This window comes from Rhea americana, unplaced genomic scaffold, assembly GCF_003343005.1.
Source record: "Rhea americana isolate MKP2758 unplaced genomic scaffold, rheAme1 scaffold_25, whole genome shotgun sequence".
Taxonomy (NCBI): domain Eukaryota; kingdom Metazoa; phylum Chordata; class Aves; order Rheiformes; family Rheidae; genus Rhea; species Rhea americana.
Window position 1 is genome coordinate 1,962,439 of NW_028186368.1, and position 21,062 is coordinate 1,983,500.

The following is a 21,062-nucleotide window of genomic DNA, read 5'->3' on the forward strand; positions in this document are numbered from 1 at the left end:
ACAATTAAAAGTATTCCTTAGGAATGCACTGTGAGCTTGGTTCTTCAGTCTTTATCCAGACAAAACTTGCACAGATACTACACAGATAACACACAGGAAAGATCCTGGGTGTGGTTGGGTAAGGCAGCACTTTCAGTGAGTTATCTGCCTACCAGGTAGGGAGAGAAACTGTAGGTCTTGCGCTTTCAGTTCTACTACTTCAAGTCATTTTGTGTATCTGGGGTCACGATTGCTAACATTTCCAAAATACTTTGATGCAGTCCACAAGGCCGTGAAATTTGATCTGCAACCAATATGCAGAACAAATCAAACAGCTAAAGCTACCAACTTACTGACTACATGCCACAACACATGACAAAACTTTGACCACTCTCATTCTTAGGAACCCCACTGCTTATAAATAAATAAATAAATAAATAAATTACTGTTAAATTATTAACCTATGGAATTCACTGTAAAAGTCATGTTATTTTTTGGAACAATTCAGTTAAGGACATGAATAGTGAGAAAACACTGTCCAAAAGGTGAGTTGAGAACATGCCAATATACTGCCTTAAAGTCTACCTAGCATCAGCATTTACTAGTAAGCATGAGAAGAGTCATTGCCATTTTACAGGCACACAACTGAGCAAAAGGGCTAGGGATTTGTCTCTGGTCAAACACAAGAAGCCTCAGTCAAAATAGGAAACTAGTTCCACAGCAACTTTGCTGTTAAGATGCTTTAAAAAAAGAGAGAGAAAAGAAAAGAAAATTGAGCGATAAGAGCATGCCATTTTTACCTCTCTGATGACATATCAACTCATATACTTTCATACTTTGCAAATCAATTAGCCAGCACTTCCTGGGAACATCTGATCTCATTGTGAGAAGAAAACTGATTTACTGCACATATTCACAAAAAYAATGAGCTGTACTTTCCATACTGTGCAGTCAAGGACAGACTTCCCACATAAAAATTAGAAGTCAGAGGGTAGGAAAACATTTGCAAAAACTACTATATTCTAAAAATCATAACAGTAAGTTCAAAATTAAATAGGAGTTAAAAATATCACTTACACTCCACTTAGCACATTTATAGACTGTGTCCTCAGCCCGTATCCAGTGTCTTTCAAATTGGAAATAATTCCTAACACATTAATATTGGAACCCTTTGATCCAAAGTCTTTTTCACTATACATTATCATATGGGAATTTGTGAAGTCCTGTTAAAACAAAGAGAAGTAACATAAGGAAAATGCTACATAGTGTCTCAGTGCACTCAGAGGATACCTACTATGTGTTCTTGGAACTTACACCAACAACAGGTCGCAGTGATTGCAGTTCTTCACTGTAACCACCCCAGTCTGTCCAATCCCGATAAGCTCCTTCTTCCAGCAAGTACTGATGGCCTTCAAACCTGGGCTTCTCATAAGCAACCCACCTAAACAACAATAGAGCCTCTGGGTGAAAATGGACACCTGCTGCTATGTGCTATTACAGAGCACACACAGATGGGTGAGATTTGCTCTTTCTTCACTCCCCCCTCTTTTTTTTTTTTTTTTCTAAATATAGCAATCTCCTAAATACACTCCCACTGAAGTTAATCCAACTACATATCTTTTCAAGTCTAATAAAATCTTTGCCAATTTTGCTATAAGCAAGCAAAGAGAATTACACTATGATGACTGCTCTGGTTTGACATAGTGCGGTGAGGTGGAGAGAGGGCATGAAAAACAAAAACCTTTCCTAGTTTGTTATGTATGGATGTAAGACTTCAAGTGAATTTGAGAAGCCTTCTGTACTTCYTTAACCAAAGCCAGAGGAAATTCTGTGACTATTCCATGCCTTGGGTTTAAAACAACTATGTTAACTAGGGAACCAGYGCTAAGCCAAGTGAGAGGAGAGTTAGTCAAGTTAGGTAGCTATAGCTGCTTAGCAGCCTTCATCCACTGTGGTGAAATCAGGATGACACTGAGTATTGTCCAGAACGCAGTCTTTGCTGTGAATATGTGCTAATTTAACCCAGACATGTATCTAAAATTAAAACATAGGAAGATAACCGGGCTAATAACTGGGCATTGAATTTTGTTCACTACAGTTTCGAACCTAGAGTTGTTACATCTACCGAAGGACAAATATTGCTGACGTTTTTCCATACTTACACTCCTCCCAGTACTTTCATGGATCCCACTGATGCAAGCGGAAGCACTGTCTTTTCTTCCAATTCTTTGTCATTGAGCATAAATATTTCTGATTCTATCTCCACATGCCTCCCTTCAAAGAAGGGCTTCTCATAAATGATTACCTTGTGGCAGAAATGAAGTAAAATAAGAAGTTGTAGACAGTATGATAAACACATCCTGACAGGAGACAGTTTCTTTCGCATGGGCACATAAAGACAGAAGCCAAGATTATGAAACTAACTAGAAGGATCTCCCTATTTTCTTCAAGATGTTAGAGGTGCAACATGAGGACTTGAATATCATTACCCATCGGCATTATCCAGATAGTTGTTAATACTGTCATATACACAGGTGATGGTTGCACAAGTATACTAGAAATTGCGGCCRCATGGTGCATTCAAATACATGAAGACCTGCCTCTAAACTATCAGTAGGCAGGATATCATCACAATAAGTATGTCTACCCATGTGTGTAGTTCATGTGTCATAAAGCAGACAATCAAATAAATAAAYTTTTACCTTTGGCTCTCTAGTGAACTCTACTTTGCGACCACCCTATTAAAACAAAAGGAAAAAAAAAGAGAAGAAAAATAAAAATAAGTTGTGTGTACTAACTGCAGGTAGTTATAAACTCTTTACAACAGCCAGAATTCTTAAAGATGAAGCATTCTTCCAAAGAACACAAGTGAAAAACAAGATTGAAGACAGAAATATATATACAATCAAGTTCAGGAAGTTAAAGAGTTTAAAAAAATACAAAATTCTGGAGTTAAAGACTCCAAAAATAAAGACTTACACTTCCGTCAGTCTGGAAAAATCTAGCACACTTATTTTTAACAGATAAAGGTAAGTCATGTAACTGGTAAGTAATAACAATATTTTACCATCTTCAAGGGTCTCATAGACCTAATGTAGGCTTCTTTCTTCTCCCAGAAGGCTAAATTAGGATATTCACCAGGCTCCAGCATTAAAGGGATTCCCTGGAAACCAGGTTCTTCATAAATTAGCCATCTAAAGCAGAGAGAAGTAGAAAGTAAACAGTTAAAAAAAAAACAATAAAAACCAGGATAATATACTTACTTTAGGAAAGACATCACTGCACCTTAAGAAAATTTTGCTTGTCCTTATCAAAATTCCCAGCTATAAGCTGGTATTCTGATTCGTGCCTGTGCATGAAGCACCAGCAATACACCCATTTTGCTTGAATGGGTCTAAAAAAATTTCACTGCTGTTAATCAGGCAGTTAGGATTTGACCATATCCTATGTGGGGCAACAGACATTTTAGATTATGTTTCAAGATTTAAAATTATTTTACACRTTTTTAGAATAGCTTTAAAATGCACAGAACCAATTTTCTAGAAATTGAAAGATCTCTTCTAATCTAGACTTGAATTTGTTCCAAATTGTGCTCACTAGAGAATTTTAAGCTTGTATTACTAAGTAACATGTAAAAAACCCACTAGCTCCTTGGAAATCTGCTTCCTTTTGGCTTGTACCTGCTAACAATCTGCTTTGAAAGCCATCATTTTCAAAATTCCTGATTAGGACAGCAACAGTAGATTTTCAAAGCTTTTTCAAGAAATTAATAAGCAGTAATCACTTATTAGAAACAAAGAAACATACTGCTGATCTCTGCATAGAAGGTGGCAACTGATCTCTTCCAGTTAAATTTAAAATTCAGACTAAACAGGCACACTTTGTGCAGCCAACCCTTTGATCATGTAAAGATCACAATGTACAAATCTGATGATATTAAAAAGATGTTAAAAAAAATCCATTACYTTAACATGCTTAAAAGGCAGATTCTTAGCTGATGGAAACTGGTACAAGCTGACATAGTTTTGTTGACAGCACACAACTTCAGGAAACAAAGAGCTCTTCTTTCATTGCTATCTAAAGCCAAACATTCCATATATTGCTACATTGCTGATTCCATGCAGTTACACTGCTAAACACTATATAAAGGACTCCACATTTGATGAGATTAAAGCAGTGACACCACATAGTAAGCCCTCAACTTCTCTGCAAGAATTTAAACCTATGGGAGACCCAGAAGAGAGCACCATCAGATGATAATGGTGCACTGCTTCATTTTTGTTGGTGGCTTTTAATAAACAACAATTAAGTGCACATACTAGGAAACCTTTAGAAGATACTGCCACACCCACACAGCAGAGTGACTCAGAATCAAAGCCTACCCTTAAATGCTATTAAAATGAACTACCCTGTACTTGTAAATTAAAGAAGGAAAGAAAAAAAAACCCTGCAACATGGTAAAAACACAGCAGCAACTCTTACTGAACTTCTCAAGTATGCAGTTGGCAGGAACTACTTCTTTCTACATAGGAGTCATGAACCGATACCTGAAAAAGATTATTTTCTAGCCATCTATTTTGCTTCCTGATACAAATATCACAGTCTGCTTTCCATTAACAGATCCACATGCAATGTCAAATAAATTTGGACTGCAAGAATCTTCTCAGATGTAGTGCAAAAAAATACTCTCACATTTATGCAAAATAAGGACCTGTCTGAAGGCTCATCGATGTGCAAAGGCCCTGACTCCTTTCCCAAATACCTGTTATTCCACTGTTTACAAGAATGCTTCTAAGTGAGAAGCAGAAATAAAGTTTAGTAACAAACTTCATCCAGATTTAATCAGCATCCAAATGACATCTCTGATTTCATTACTGTTAGCAAATACCTAAATTGGATTGAACACGTGGTCCCATAGAAAAAAGCTCCTGTCAGAGAAACAACTACTTGGGCAACATCTTAAAATGTTCCTAGAGTGCTTCTTTTTCTCTCTTCAAATCAAGGCATAAAGGTTTAATCAGATAAAACATCCTTTATCTAGGAACTAAAATGCCCCACTCATCAGTTTATCTGAATATATCTTTGCAGTGGTATATAATCCTTGAGCAATAGCACACATTAATCAGAACCAAACGGTAGACAAGCAAATGGTACTACTGTCCAACATGACACAGCCAGCAGGTAACAGACTCTGCAGGACGTTTTCAAGGCTTACAGATGTTCGTTGTTACCTGCTGGCTGTGTCATTGCAGGTAGCTTCACTTTCATGCTTTTTCTAGAAGCAAGTGCCCTCTTCCGCACACTTTTCCCAGTGCTACTTTGAGGTGTACTTTCAGTACTGATCTACAGCTTGGCTTATTAAGTCACTGAAATTACCATTTGTATAATATCTGTGTTGTTCCTTAGAGGTCTCATTTTCCACTACAGCTTGCTTAATTTATGACATACGTAAGTCTCTGATTTATAAGGGCTTGATATTTTCAGGTTACGTAACATGTATGTCCTAAACATCACTATGAAAAAAACACCAATTAAAATGCATTGTGAAATGTAACGGTAATTTCCAGAGTCCACACATGACAGAAAGTTGTATATGATAATACAAAACCTTTAAAATTTTCCTCTTTAACTATGGTGATTTCAAGTTTACAGAGGAAAGCAAGCAGAAAATGTGGTCTTATTACATTTCACCCCCTCACTCTCACTTCTGGTAAGTGCCTGAATGAGAAAGAGCAGCAGAGAAAAATTCATTCCTTTACCACAAATGCACCAGGATTACTCTGGCTTTACCCCCGCAAGTAGAAGAAAAACTGCCTCTGACACAAAACATTTTAAGGAATCAGCCTCTCCAAGGATGAAGCATTGCAATGATGTCCTAATGCTACTGTCAAACGCTACGAAAATATGACTAGAATAAACATACTCTGCCAGCTTGCACATTTGATAGGTGTAACCAATGGTTTAAAGTAGATTCCTTTCATAGCAGCACACGTTCACACAGAACTATGTACTTACATGCCCCAGTGTACTTTGATAGAACAGGTCTTCTGAGTGCTGCCAAATACGCCTGTTTCTTCAGTGTCGTCAAAAAAGGAAGTCACAATTCCCAGCCCTTCAGGTTCTGTATACAAATCAATTCGGCAAACTCTGTAATCCTGAAAAAATGAAGATGGCCATAATCACTTCATCTGCACTGTGAATTCTGTAATTACTGTGGTTAACTAAATCAGTTTTGAAACTCCTGTTTATTTGAAACCATCTCCCCTGTTGTCAGTTACTGCTGTATTAGATAYCTTTAATGAAAACATAACTAGGCCAGTTGTTTGCCTGTATCTGTCCGGACAGAGACAACAGTCAGTCAATCTCTAATCAACATTTATATTGTTTAATTTCTTCCATGTAGGCAGGAATGCATCTTCTTTCATCACTTAACATCTCCTCCAGCAAATTAAATCCTAACTTAACAAAAGCAGACCATCCTTGAAAAGAACTGTAATTTAAACAATTGTAGTCACAAGCAATATATTCTTCCTTTTCCTTTCCCAGTCCAGTATCCTTACAGCTCACGCTTATTTTGACAGCATGCAAAGCTAAMTACTTAATAGTAGGTTAAAGTACATATATTCATTGTTCCACAGAGTGCTAAATCACCATTTTGCACATACAGGGGTATTTTCTAAGTATCAGACAAGGTTTATTGATTACACCGAAGTTTGCATGGGTATAAATTGTGTATATAAAAAAAGCATATGTGTTTTTTGAAAATATGGCACTGTGGACTTACTGATAGTTTTCCAGGATTTTGAGAGATTTACCAAATTAGAAAACATCCATTGTATATTGAATTTCAATAGCATTTTAAGATTATTCTAATGAATAACACTAAAGTACACCAACAAAGTATATCAATATAAAACATCACCAAACACTAAGACCTACACCAGACTTTATTTTACTTGCCTTAACAACATGTCTTATTGAACCAATCACTGCAGGCTTTAGAGATTTGCATTCATGTTGTTCTTCAGAAGTACCTGTACCCCAAATATCAGTGAGTTTCAGTTCTCCTTCTTCCAGAGGAATAGAGGGACCTTCAAAATTTGGTTTCTCGTAAAGTATCCAGCTTAAAATAAAAGAGTCTTGTTTTTAACGGCACTTTCTAAGGTATGATTTGTAAAAAACATGCTCCCATTTAACAGATCTTTTCACAAGAAGTTTTATTTCAAACTTCCCTCCCCCCAAAACAGCTTATTCACCCAACACTACTAATGCAAATCATTTCTGGTGCGTGCAATATTTTTAAGAGTGATAAAAGCAGAGATGCCTACTGCTGACTTTCTAATTTCATCCAAAAGTCCTCCACCTGTTTAAACTGATGGTTTGTAGCAACAGGAATACTATTTATAAATACTACACTTTTGCATGAGATAGCAATCAGAACCAATTAAATTGGTCAGAATAAGCTGGCACTGCAGATTGCTGCATCGTGTATTAACACAAGCTACCTGGGTCCTGGGAAGAGCAGCAGAGAGTCCCACATTGGCTGGTATGGACATGCTGAAGGGTGGTAAGGCTGCTCAAAAGACAAGCGGGACTTTACTGCTAGCTGCAGGTGTGAAAGCRTAACTAGATGAAAACAATATCCATCTGCAAATGCAAAACCCTCCCCTGAGCTCTCAGTTGAAGGGAAACAGTCTCCAGGGCAATTGAAAACCTCACTGGAAAAGAAAGAAGACCTGGCTCACAGAGATCAGATGATCTTCATTCCAGTTTTCTGAAGCTGAACAGCTATCAATGTGCTTCCCAGAATGCCCTRCTATAGCTAGTCTTTGTGTCTCCAGCTTGCTATCAAATCATTACTTTTGAGAACCTGTTATTTGACTGTATTAGAGCCTGATACTTGGCCACAGCTTAACTTGCCACGCTAACCACAGTAAAAATGGCTGTTCTGTTAATGCTACAAAGAAAGTACACGAGAAACTTGTTAAGACAATCCAGCTTTTGGAGAAAAATTCAAAATTCCTTCTGGATTCACCAGAGGGAAGTTATCCTTACAGCACCATATCATACCTTTGGTCATAGAATACATGGAATTCACCTTCTACATCCAGATTAAAAGAGCTAAACTCCTGCCACTCCTGGCTTTAAAATCCTTGCTAGCCTCCTCTTAATCCAATTAAAACACTACCCCAAAACCCATGCAGAGAGGAGTCAAACAGCAGCACACCTGGAAAGAATCTGTTAACTCTCCCCTGTGCCTCCTGAAGTGTTGCACCACTGGATACCAGTTTGCCACATTCATTCCAATTTTGCAGCAAAATAGGTTAGCTAGTACAGGACTTCCTACTGCAGCAGGTAAAATGCCACATTTCTAGCTCAAAGGTATCTACGTTACACTGCTATTTGCAAAGCAGACTTACATGTTGATTCTGTTCCAAAGGATTTTTAGTCTTGCTAGAACACGCCTAACAATATAGAGTAAAAATTAATCTCTTACCATCCTCTGATGACTCTAACTAGAATTGTTGGTGACAGAACCCAAGAACTGCAATCCAGTACATCATGGAAAACTTCAATACCATTCTCTTGATCATCAGATTCACTGTATATCACCAGCTGTATTATAGATAAACAAAAGTGTGTATGCATGCATGTGTTWTATATATATATTACACACACACATATATGTAGATTTTATATATGTATATATGGGTACATATATATATAAGTGTGTGTATATATATAGGTGTATAAATTTACCTTGCTATGCTTTTCAATATAATGAGAAACAGTAAAAATCAGAAAACACATCTTACCTTGCCAGGTCTGGGATTGATTTTACTTTGTCCATTTCTTGAAAATGCCTAATGGACAGTGGGGAGAGAAAAAGGTCACAAAGACAAAACAAACCAAAGATCTACTCAATTAAGATGCTCAGTTAAAAAARAAGTTAATGAAAGAAAATTAAAATTGGTCTGAATAGTAAAATCCTGAGAACACTTCATCTATATCTACGTCCCACTTCTGTTTTGTTTTCTTTCTGAAGAGCAGTATTTTGCCACAAATAYGCAAATTTGCACTTTTTAAAATAACACTGGATTATTGTCTCACTAAAGCCAAGTGCTCTCAGACTTGGAATGCTTTAGAATCCTTTTGATCAGCTTCCCAGATATTCCAGGAATTTCTGACATCCTTRGAGAATACTTAGAAATTGCTACTAYGAAAGCACATGTTCTACARACTTAAAGCTATTAAAGAAAGCTTAAGTGTCTGGTATTCATAAAGCATAAAATTATTTTTCCAGAAATACATGAAGAGACTGGAAGAGATATGATGGCTTTACAAACTAATAYGCGAACTACCTAGCATAATCAATTCTCTTTTGAACACCTTACAACAAGACACTATGAAACTCTTTGCAACAACTGAAAGACTGAATATGACAAGAACAACAACAAAAAAACATATTCAGGTATACAAAGTCAAAAGGAGTAGTTTTAAGTCAGTGGTGAATTTTATAACACAGAATACACAGAAAAAGTTGTGGTTGTATCCTGTGATCTTAAAACAGATTTTAAAAGAGTTGCAATTGTGTGTTTGGTTTCTGAGCCCTYATTCTGGAACAGGGTCCTATTGCACTAAGTGCTATGCAAGTGCAAAAYACAAAACAGATCCTGCTCCAAACAGATCACAGTCTAAGATATCCAGCAACATGTGCAAAGAACTGATGAGAACATATTACTCAGCAGCTAGAGCAGGCAGTGGTCTCAGGACAGAGTTCTTAACCACCATCAGGTTTTTGAAGACATCATCAAAATGAGTTGAGGCATGACTGGTTTTTTGGCCTCTGCCTCAATTCCCGTCCGAACTTGCTCTGTGTTTGAAGAGCTGTCAGAGTCATTGTTTTATGCTGCCCTTATTCTTTTCCTTTGCATGGCCTATTAAGTTTTTCATCATCACCATCTTAGTCAGCGGAAGAGGCATGGYAGGTACACATCACACAAGCATTTTCGGCTCCACTCTAACTTGAGCAAGACACTTCAGAGTCAGCAACRGTGCTGCAAAAGTCCTGGACTCTATGGAACCTAACTGGGCTTTCCACAAGAACAAACTCCTATGTGTCTGTATATCCCCTACCACCTTAGGCCTCCTATAATCTACTGAAATATGGAAATCCACTCAACAACACAACTGACAAAAAAAAAAAAAAAGTATTTGTATTAGTCGTTTAGTTTCAAACTCAAGTTTTGAAATTCAAGCTGAACCTTCCAGAGTAAGAACTCATTTTTAATCTGCAGCATAAGTCTGCACCRCTACAAAATAACAACTAATTTTCATTCCAACATTAATGAAAAAACTTCTCATGAGAGAAAATATCCATCCTCAAAACTGCAAGGTAGCACAGAAGTTTCCTTCCTGTAAGGTGAAGGAGAAAAGAGTTACTTCTACTACTTCCTCCTCCCTGCCTTTTAGTAGAACAGCAACAGCAGATAATCATTTACTTTTGAAAAGTACTTCAAGCTTCTCATATTCTCCTTCAATTCCACAGATCATATTAATGGCTATTAACTTTTGAGACTATAGTTCTTCCTACAGTTCATAGATCTTCTGATGACACTTTGCCTCTTGGGTAACAATACAGACCCTCATCCACAGAAATAACTGATACTGCACAGTATTTGTTCTTGATTCTGAAAATAGAATATATGAAGTTCTCCTATATTAATGTACAGTTGCCTCTTAAGGAACAACTAAGTCTGCTTTCAGTCATGATGAACAGATGCTCAAAAACAGACAAAGGGATATCCGGCCAGAGTGGTGGCACTTTCAAACACTACTATTATCCAGTTTTTAAAGCATTCTTAAAGATTATATGTATTTTCTATCAATTACATGGAAGTACTGGGAGCAGAAATGCAAGGCTAAACAAGTTTGCCTCCTTACCCGTTTAACAGCACAATGTGTCAGCATCTTACTGGAGAGCAGAGGCATTAGTGTCAAGAAAAGAAGCATGTGCAAGTTTTCTGAAGTTCACAGAAAGCATTTTACTAATTCACAGTACATATAGCATTAGTATGAGTTTTGTTTCAAAACAGAAAAATTCAAGCCCGAAGACATTCAAAAATACAGTCTGTCAATTCGTATTTATGAAGTCTCAGAATAAGAGCACGATATAGAAACATAATCATGTTAATAGACACCATACATGGATCTCATTCCCACGTGTAGCCAACATCGGACAAAACTTGTACTCACTATTTGCAATCCGTGTGTGTGTCCTACTATGAGGGGAAACAAAGCAAAATAATATATACATAGTCCATAGTGAATTTAAAAGCTGAATACATTTCCAAAGACTTCAAACAACAGAATACTTACATCCACATCTAACAAGCCAACAGGGACATTTGATTCATATCTGCCTGTCCCTAACCAGCTGGAGAAACTTTTCTCAGGGTTTCCATAGTTCGACATTTGTAAACTTAGATCTTTTTTTGCACTATCCGCTTGCATGTACTTCTCCATGTAACTTGGAAACTTCGTATCTGAAAGAGACTGAATTGCAAAATCACAATTAACAGTCATTCAGCAAGTAGACAAATTTTTACATCATTGTGTTTCTTGAATGGTCTTTATTACCTCAGATTTTTGAGGCATATTGAATGGTCCAGAAGCATCCTGTTGTAGAGGCATCTCTGTGGAATCAGTTGTTGTGTTATTCACTGATGTCACAGAAGGAATAAAACACTTTTCTTTAGATGTAGATGACAACAAGCTTGAGAAAAGTGAGCTTTTTTCAAGTCGGGATCTCTTAACTTCAGCATCTGTACTATCATTACTCTCTTTTCCATTTAGTTCCTGAGTAAAGGCAGGTTCCTCTCTACTACCTGATTGCAGGGACTTGAATATTATGCTTTGCTCTGTTGATGCACGCTTGGGCCTGACTCTGGCTATCGTTTCCAAGCTTTGCATTTTAAATTGCTGGGCTGGTAACAAATCCTGTGCTTTCTCCCTCTTCAGTCCCAACCCAAAAGTGAATACACTAGGATCAAATACTTTCTCTAAATTGTCTTCATGAATTGGAGGCATTGCAAAGTGGGGTGCCGGTGATTTGGGAAGCTTTGACCTTTTCTTCTTCTGTGGTAAACACACTGAGCTGTCCAAGTTTTTTATTGTTTCAGCAAACTTCTTCATATCAGACGGRGAATCAAAAATGCTATCATCTTCAGCAGAACCATTACAAGTTTTGCTTGGACTCTTTTGTGCATTGATATCGTCCTCTAGCATCAATATATTATCTGAACTACTTTCATCGTACTGCAGGACTGGAAAGCTTGAATCTCCTGGCTTTGCCTTATTTTCTCTATTTTCCATCTTCTGAAATTCTGACTCTCCAGAAAACTGATCAGGTTGTACAGGATACTTGTCATCATTGCAAGGTGATAAAACCTCTGTGTTTGAGAGCACCTTTTCTTCATTTCTGGAGAATTCTGAGCTTGTGTTGTTTCTTTGGTGGCAAGTATCTTGAGTATTTTCACTCTTATTGGGTGAGTGCAAAGACAGTTTAAGGGGTAAGCTTTCTTTTTTAGCCATGGCTAATTCTGAATCGAGTTGTTTCAGAGAATTACTATTACCATCAGTTTTGCTATTTTGATTAAAAAGAGATATTGCAGCTTTTACTTTAAGTTCTGTTGCTTTCCCAATATCCTCATAAGATGTGGAATCTCCTTCACTTTTGCCTTTTAATTCTGCAGTGATATCTTTCTCTGTTGTGCCATTTTCAAATAACTTCTGGCGACTGCTTTGCTTATTTAACATTTTATCAGGCTGTTCAGTTTCCTTCGGTTGTTTTCCAAATTTCAACTTTGCTCTGCCAACAAATGTGCCTGGTACAGTACTATTTTTTGAAGCAGGGATGTCAGCAGGCCTCTGGCTCTGGTTAGTACATTTATTTTCAAACAAAGAAATTTTGTTGGCAATGCTGCTGTTAGTTCTATTAACTGGTTTTTCAAGAGAATCCTGCTCACTTTCTAAACTGTCTTGATTTGTAGATGCTTTAAAATTCAGCTCTACATTCTTCGGTTTGGCTGGACTACAGGAGGCAAAGTGATAAAGAGTTACAGTTTTCATTAGTCTTAGAAATACTTGCAACATTTTCTTAAATAATAAAATGTAGTATTATAATGAAAAACTTCCAGAGTAATATTCAATTTAAATTTCAGTATTTCAAGTATTAAAAAAGGAGTAGCTATGACTGAGGAAAAAAAATTAGACACTAAATAGGGAGAATACATTTCACAAACACATATGTAATTCCGTAATGCTCAGTAAAACAAAAAACACAGCAGCCTACAGCATCTACAAATGAGGTAGATAACTACTTATGACTGACATATAATTTATTCTGTCCATTAACTATTAAATTTTAATATGTATGCAATTCCCTATAGAGTTTAGGAAACAAATCCTAATTCATTAAGGTGATAATGAGTTGGTTAACACTTTAATATACTTCTCCAACAAGTTTTGAAGACATCTGCCCTAATTCTTTGCAGTTGTTATACTGCAGAAGCAGCCTTAAATCAAGTGAAAGACCTCTCTAGATCCACCAGTGCTGGTGGAGAAGGTTACTGCCCCTAGTCCACTGCAGCTACTCGATCACCATTTGGCTAAGAGAACACTGCATATGAAGACTCTTATCTCCTTCAGGCAAAATCACTTAGCAATTTAAATTGTGTAAACTAACCCCACTGATTTTACAAAAATTAAATTAGGGAATACTGACAGAAATTTCTCCATCAGATTGGATAAATTGTGCACTATAGGCAGAAGGTGATGCTGTGTAGCTGTGTTTTAAGCCTCTTTCATCTGAATAGCTAGTCCCAGCAAAAATAAATAAATAAATCTGTCCATGTCACCTGCTACTGCAGGAACAATATGAACAGCTGGCCAAGTGTCTTCAGAATTTATCAGCCAGCTATAAGGAATGTTAAGCAGCCCGCTAGCACTGAGTCAGGTTTGTTCTCCAAAGAGGAATCTGGATGCACCCCATAGTGGGAGAAACTCCACCACGTAAAAAACTATGATGGTGGAAGGTAAAGAGAAACCAACTTGCAGCAACAGTCTCCAAAGTCTCACATGCTCTATCAATCAATGGTAGTCGAGTGCTTTATTCTTTTTTTTTTTTTTAACCTATACATACTGCATTCATTGAGCAGCCACACAGCTCTCTAGCCCAAGACATGTGAGGTACCAGTGAGTTAAGATGAACAACCTAAAAACAGAGACCAGTCCTTTCCCCTCTTCCTGCCAATATCCAGCCCAAGTAATAAAGTAAACCCTAACAAGATAAGACTTTCCACTGTACAAGCTTCTTTTCTTGAGAAAAGCATGAAGAACAAACCTATTGAAACAGTAGAAGGAACTCCGAATCAATTACCTAAGAACCTGTACAGAAAATAATAGTGCTGCAATCATCACATCTCTTAGGAGAACACCACCCAACAGCGCTCACGGTAACTACTTGCCTACTCAAATACACACAAACAATTCTGTCTGTACTTCAAATATGGACTAATGAAAACTTGGAAAATTTAAGTCTAAAAATAGAAAAAAAGTMTCCTTAAAAATACAGTGCTAGTATGTGCAAGAGTGGGGAGATAAGGAGGGAATTATCACACAGCAGAAAATTCATATTTAGACTCTGCTTTTCATTTGCAGTATGCCTGTTTGTCCTAAATTTTTCCAAGTTAAATTATTCTATGATTTTGTCTTTCCTAAAGATTAATTTAAGTCAGAAGGAACCTCTGAAGGTCATCTAGCCAATTCCGTACTCAAAGCCAGGCTAGATTCAAAGTTAGGTAAAGTTGCTGAAGGCCTTGTTTAATCAAGCTCTGAATATCTCTGAAGATGGAGATTTCACAGCCTTGCTGGGGAAGCACTGGAACAGGTTAACTACCCATTGTGAATTATTTTTTCCTTAAAACTTCATTATTGAGGATTGCAACCACTGCTCTTGTCCCTTCACTGCCACTTTGGAGAACAATCTGGCCCTGCCTTTCATAAAACTTCTCTTTAGGTAGGTGGTTATTAGATCTACCCATATCCTTCTCTTCTCCTGGCTGAACAAAACAGCTCCCTCAGTGCATCTCATACATCATATGTTCCAGCTCCATTACTCCAGCTCCATTACTCATCCTAATGGCCCCTTGCTGGATTCATTCCAGATTGYGAACATCTCTCTTGTACCAAGAGAGGAGAGTTGGAAGGGGATAGGGGGACACAACTGGACACAGTACCCAAATATAGTCTCACCAGCACAGAATACTGAGGCACAATCACCTCCTTTGACCTGCTGGCTGTGTTCCTGCTAATGTAGCCCAGTACAGGATTAATCTTCACTKCAGCAAAGATGCACAACTAACCTATGTTCAACTTGCTGTCCACCAGGACTCTTCAATGTCTTTCTCGTAGAGCAAAAAAACCCACTTTCTTTCCTTCTACCTGTATTTTCAAGAGGTATCAGTAAAGGCCTAGTCATCACTGCTGACTCATTTCTATACTGTCATTTGGTCAATCTGTAACTTGCACTACTATGTGCATTTCAACATAATAGCATGCTTCTAATAAAATCCTGCTATTCCTGTAAGCCTTGACACACTAGCAGGTGTAATGGTTAACATTGATGCTTATCAGCCACACCTGAAACCTCTTTAAGTGAATAGTTAACACCTGAAAGGTATAGTTTCAGGCTTTGGAAATTTAGCCTTCCTCTACCTGTATTTTACATTCTGTAGTATTTCTATGCAGCAGCAAAGACAAGCAGCTGAGACTGAACAGCAATAGAAATCTGTCTTGGAACTACAGTTGGCCTGCTATAACTACTCCTTTCAATACATTTTTCTTTTCCACAGTGAGAAATATCCATTTTAAATGCAGCTAAAAGGTATGTTTTGTTAGAAGTACTGTGGTTTCATAGTTGTTAAGGGGGAAAGAGGGGGAGGAAAGGTGCTGTTTTAAGATCCTTTAAGTCTACCTCCCAGCATGGGAGAAAACCCTGGAAGATGGATCCACCTAACAGTATAGACACTTTCTCACAGTCCAGTGTGCCTGATCACTACCATCCACTTCTGACCTGCAAACGAGTTGCTAGTCAGGAACAAGCAGGCACATGGGAAATACTGATATCCTTCTCTCTAGACTATACCTAGCAACTAATTGGCAGAAGGAAGCAGTTAAACCTCTCCCAATACAGCTGTAAATGGATGGTGACTCACATAGTTGAAGTGTACTGTCCAAATGGCCATGTCAAGCATGCAAGATTGATGGCAAAGCACCAGATTGAGGTAAGCAAAGCAAAATGACATGTTAACAGGGCAGGATAATTAAACAAGTGGCATAAAGGCAACTGCAAAACCATGTCTGAACATCAAATATGACAACTGAAGCCAAGATTTCCACTAAGAACATCAAAGCAACTACTGCCTGAGGTTTTGTGTGCTGATTAAGATGTACTGTCAACCTAAGTTGAGTTCCAAGCCTGATAAATTCCTCTTTGAGAAGTTACAAGTATGCTGTGACTCCCAAGTTTTGCAGTATACCAACTCAAAAGGGAGAAAAGACAGCAAATGCTATTCATTACTTGAAGAGAACAGGCAAAACTAACTTCTTTTTAAAAAATGTTTCTAAAGAAACTTGATTCACAGGATTGGTAAAACATCATTAGTAACAGACATTACTTTTTTTAAAAAAATAAAAACTACTTTGATTATTTCAAATCTATTTGTTAGTAGGCAAAAGGGGGGGAGGGGATCCAGTGAGTAAATAAGTATTTTTCAAACTGAAAGGGATAAACCTCAAGCATCAAAATAGTTTTAACCCTTAAAAATGAAAACATCATCAGTATCTGTAGTTCAAAATAAAATGAAGAGAACCAAAACACATCTTCTTCTAGTAATGGCATTGTTAATTTTTTGCAAATCCAGATTTACAGTCCACATGTTCTCACCAGTGACCGCAAATTACACCTGGTAGTCTGACAATATCAGTTTGCCTGGCTAAAGAAACTGTGTGCCACTGTCCAATGATATCTAATAGATGCCTGAGTAATCTTATATGCAACACAGCAGTCCCCACCCAGGGCTAAAGTTCCTATTTTATGGATAAGGTCAAGACACAGTATCACACACCCCACAAAACCAGGTGAAAATGCACAGATTATTTATTCACCAAAATGAATCTGTTAGAAAGGGAACTTGTCTATTGTTTTAAGAGTACATCAGAGGATAATTCATATTATAGCAAGCCAAGTAGATGCCTACAAAAACTGAACCCAGATTCATAAGCATTTACAACTTCATCATCACCAGTGATAGCAGCAAAAAGAAAAACATGAAGGTTACTTTTTGTAAAGACACTAAACTTCAGAGTCTAAGATTTGTGATCTATACTGCTTGATAACAGAACACCATCACATACAAAAAAAAATCACTAACTTTCAGAAGTAGCCATTCTTACTTCAATTAAAAAAGGAACAAAAYAGATGCAATTTATCACTAACACTGCAAAGAAAGTGTTTCTAGCTGAGATGTGAGAAGTGTATTTGGAAACATGCTTTTCCTAAGCTGTAACATCGAACCACCCTGTCCCTCGAGCACAACTCAGTAACAGCAATACTGAACATTCAATATTCCCAGGACCTATAGGATTCAATGTACTCTGATAGTTCCTATAAATGAATGCATCAAAACTAGGAAAGCAATAGTGCATATTACATACCTATGAAAATCAGATAACAGAAATGATAACTGCAATACAGACTCATTAGAGAACAAAATTCAATAGAAGCCAGGCACTGAACAGACAGAATCATGCTGTTGATTACAGTGAATACAAATACATCCGCTTCTTTATAACCTTAACAAAAGCGTAGATCAATTCTGTTTTAGCAGGTGACAGTCTTTTTTTGAAGATAAGACCAAATCCTACAAACAAATATATGCATATAATTCTGCAAATACCTGAAGTTATTCACATGCATAAGAATCTACTTCCTGGAGCCTACATGTACTTATGAAACCAACTATATGTATTCAGATTTCTAAAGTGAGATTTACCATATCATTTGAAGTACTGAATAAATTCTACATTGCATCCTATATGTCTTAATAAAATAATAGCTGGGCAGAGCTTCTGTTTCTTAAAAGAGTAACTTGAGCACATTCCTTACAGAACCTTCAACCAGATCCTCAGTTGGCACTAGCCAACAAAAGTACATTAAGGTCAAGGAAAGCCGTGCTAATCACASCAGTAGCTGGAAACAATAACTACAGATCAAATTTTATGCACAAAATATTTTTCCATATAATGGAACTGACCTATAAAGAAATTGTCTATCCATTAAAAAATAGTTAAAAAGATATTATAACAGTTGTTAAAACCAGTAAGTGTTGTAAGTGATAACTGTTACTATGATCTGAACAAAAGAAAAAACACAGCTTTTAATTGAAAATAATCTATATAGATAGTGGATATATACCTAGTGCTCCTATATAACACTAAATACACGCAGGCAAAAATACAGCTACAGGGATACGGTAAATTGTAGTTTACATTACTTACAGGCTAATCTTTGTTGTGACTGTTCTGGAAGCATCCCARCTTTTCAGCTTTGAGCTGTCTAAATCAGAATTTGTCAGTCTTTCAGGTGATGGAGATATGTCTCCATTTTTAATCCCATCAGCATGCAAGAAAGCTCTTCCATCAGAGCCATTGCTATGTTTTATTGTCTTGGACTCACTTCTGCCTTCAACAAACACCAAGGCAGTGTCTTCTGTCTTATCAGCCAGGGAAGCTTTGTGAGACTCCAAACAATCTTCCCCAAAAGCCACCGGTGTAGTTGCCTTTTCCACTGAAGTTCTTTTTGTCATTGGGTTACTCTCTGTTGGTGCTAAAGGTTGCCTTTTTGAGGAGTAATCTTTTATCTGACTCTTCAAACCCGTAGGTGAAACAGGGACAGCATCCAACTGATTCTTTTTATATGATCTTCTCCTTGCTGGGGTCATGTTTGATGTCTGCTGCTTGCTTTTGTCAGCTTCAGTTTTAGATGCCCCTTTTTGAGCAGATCCAGCTTTTAGGTCCTGGTTATTACCTGGGGAAGAGGGATGCCTTTCAGGAGTCTGCTGAGGAGACTTCACTTTTCTTTCTGAGTTCATTATCTTGTCCAAAAACACATCAGAAGGGACATCATCCTCAAAAACTGAATCTTCTTTTGCAGTATTCTCAGTCTGGTTTCTCTCTCCATTTGGGATGTCATTAGATGACTGWGATTTTCTTCTTTTTCCAGACCTTCTATTAGCAGACTTTTTATCCATTGTGTCTGAGTCACCACAACTTTCTTCTGATATAACAGTCACAGGTTCATTTAGAAGTTCRTCTGTTTTCCTAAGATAGATATCAACTGTTAACACTCTAGCAGAAGGTACGTGTTCACTTGTTGTGGATTCCAGACTGTATGGTAAATCCTTTGGCTTTACATGCCCAGGCTCCTCAGAGACCCACGAGTTCACCAGCTGCTTGTGGTTTAAGATACTCTTTTCTAACTCTTCACCAGAAAAGTTTCTCAAGCTCTTTATGAAGTCTGGAGTTGTGGAATTATTTATACCTGTGACTGGCTCTTCTTCCAGTTCCACTGTCTCCACATCCAGGCTACTCTCAAAGAATGAGTTTTTAATGGTTTCACTGCCGCTGCTCCAGTCTGGTGACCACTCACTGCCCGATGAGACTCCCTTACCACTCCATTCTGAAACAGTGTCGTGRTACACYGGTGCTACTTCCCCGCTGAAATCATATTCCTGCRCTTCGGAAGCAGCATTCAGGTTTCTCACTCGCTGTACTTGAGGAGCTTCGGGTCCTTCCGTTATTGTGTGTTTACATTTACAGTATATCTGCTGTGGTTTGTGAGGAGAAACTGACCTCTCCCCTTTCCAACTTGAGGTGTGCTCTAGTGAGCTTTTGACATGTTTCCTTTTCCCTGTACTAAACAAATTTCCAAGCCTTTCCAAAACTGGCTTCTTTTTATTCTCTTCTCTGGAAGACTCCAGAAATTGTGAGGTGGACTATAAAAACAAACAAAGAGTTGGTTAGTATCAAAAGTGTTTCTTCAATAGGTATATTTTTATTAATACTACCTATAAACTAAAACGATATGGTGAAGAGGAATAAGACAGCTTACTGAACAAAATTAGTTATAAAAAAGAAAAACAAAAGAAAAACAATGAAAACCCCAAGATTCTTCAGTGTGAGTTTGCCCATATTCATTTAAAAAATATGCTCATTTTGCCTTACAATATTGGCATGAAATGTCCCAGATCTCAGACTTTTGAACAAATATTTAATGTCAGCCAAAATAGTAGGTGGAAGCATCCCCCAAATTCACAGATTAGAAACATATACTGCCAGATCAAAACCTTCCGTGCCAAAACTGAAAGGGGGTAGGAAGGGGCTAACTGCTTGATTAGTTTGATACTTGTGCTGAGAGAGTAGTTTCACAATTGTTGGCTGTTTTACTATTTATATTTTTTTCTTTGATTGTTTGTTTTTTGATTAACGAAGTCCAATAGCTATTTGGTTTGTTTTTGTGCTGGAAAGCCTAAAACTATAGAAGCCGCTGCATCATTCAGTCAGCATTACTGGGTCAAATACTGCCCTGGATTACACTTTGTGAAGTTTTCCCCCRCAACTTCTAATTAACACGGTAAACAGGAAACATGCCACAGCATCACCAGGTACGCATGCATATTTACACTTTAATGTATTAGCGCTTTTTGAACATCGGCATGATGAATACATGCTTCAGAGAAGCCTACTTCAAAACATCGCCTGCAAGTATTCCCTGCTCCAGCAAACGAGCTCTCCAGAAGCAGATGTTGTTCTCCAAACTCGTGCGAAAACAGCCCACTTCGGGGCGCCTTCCAAACTTTTCCCTCCGCGATTTCCTCGCGGCGCCCACGCACTTGCTCCCCCGCCGCGCGCGGGCTCGCTGGGCGGTGGCGCCGAGCGCCCGCGGGGCTCCGCGCGCCCGT

General features: G+C 37.8%; 1 protein-coding gene across 1 annotated transcript in view; it reads right to left on the reverse strand.

The window, feature by feature from the left end:
- CRYBG1 (crystallin beta-gamma domain containing 1) overlaps positions 1 to 21,062 on the reverse strand; it is a 44,089-nt gene that overhangs the window by 21,794 nt on the left and 1,233 nt on the right. The window contains exons 2-14 of the mRNA XM_085306965.1: positions 20,434 to 20,461; positions 18,601 to 20,096; positions 11,620 to 13,072; positions 11,359 to 11,535; positions 8,796 to 8,843; positions 8,477 to 8,595; positions 6,940 to 7,102; positions 5,995 to 6,134; positions 3,047 to 3,173; positions 2,682 to 2,717; positions 2,142 to 2,284; positions 1,294 to 1,420; positions 1,057 to 1,202 (exon numbers count right to left, since the gene is read on the reverse strand). Of these exons, the coding sequence (XP_085163091.1) occupies positions 1,057 to 1,202; positions 1,294 to 1,420; positions 2,142 to 2,284; positions 2,682 to 2,717; positions 3,047 to 3,173; positions 5,995 to 6,134; positions 6,940 to 7,102; positions 8,477 to 8,595; positions 8,796 to 8,843; positions 11,359 to 11,535; positions 11,620 to 13,072; positions 18,601 to 20,096; positions 20,434 to 20,461 (4,203 nt within the window). The remainder of the gene's footprint in view (positions 1 to 1,056; positions 1,203 to 1,293; positions 1,421 to 2,141; positions 2,285 to 2,681; positions 2,718 to 3,046; positions 3,174 to 5,994; positions 6,135 to 6,939; positions 7,103 to 8,476; positions 8,596 to 8,795; positions 8,844 to 11,358; positions 11,536 to 11,619; positions 13,073 to 18,600; positions 20,097 to 20,433; positions 20,462 to 21,062) is intronic.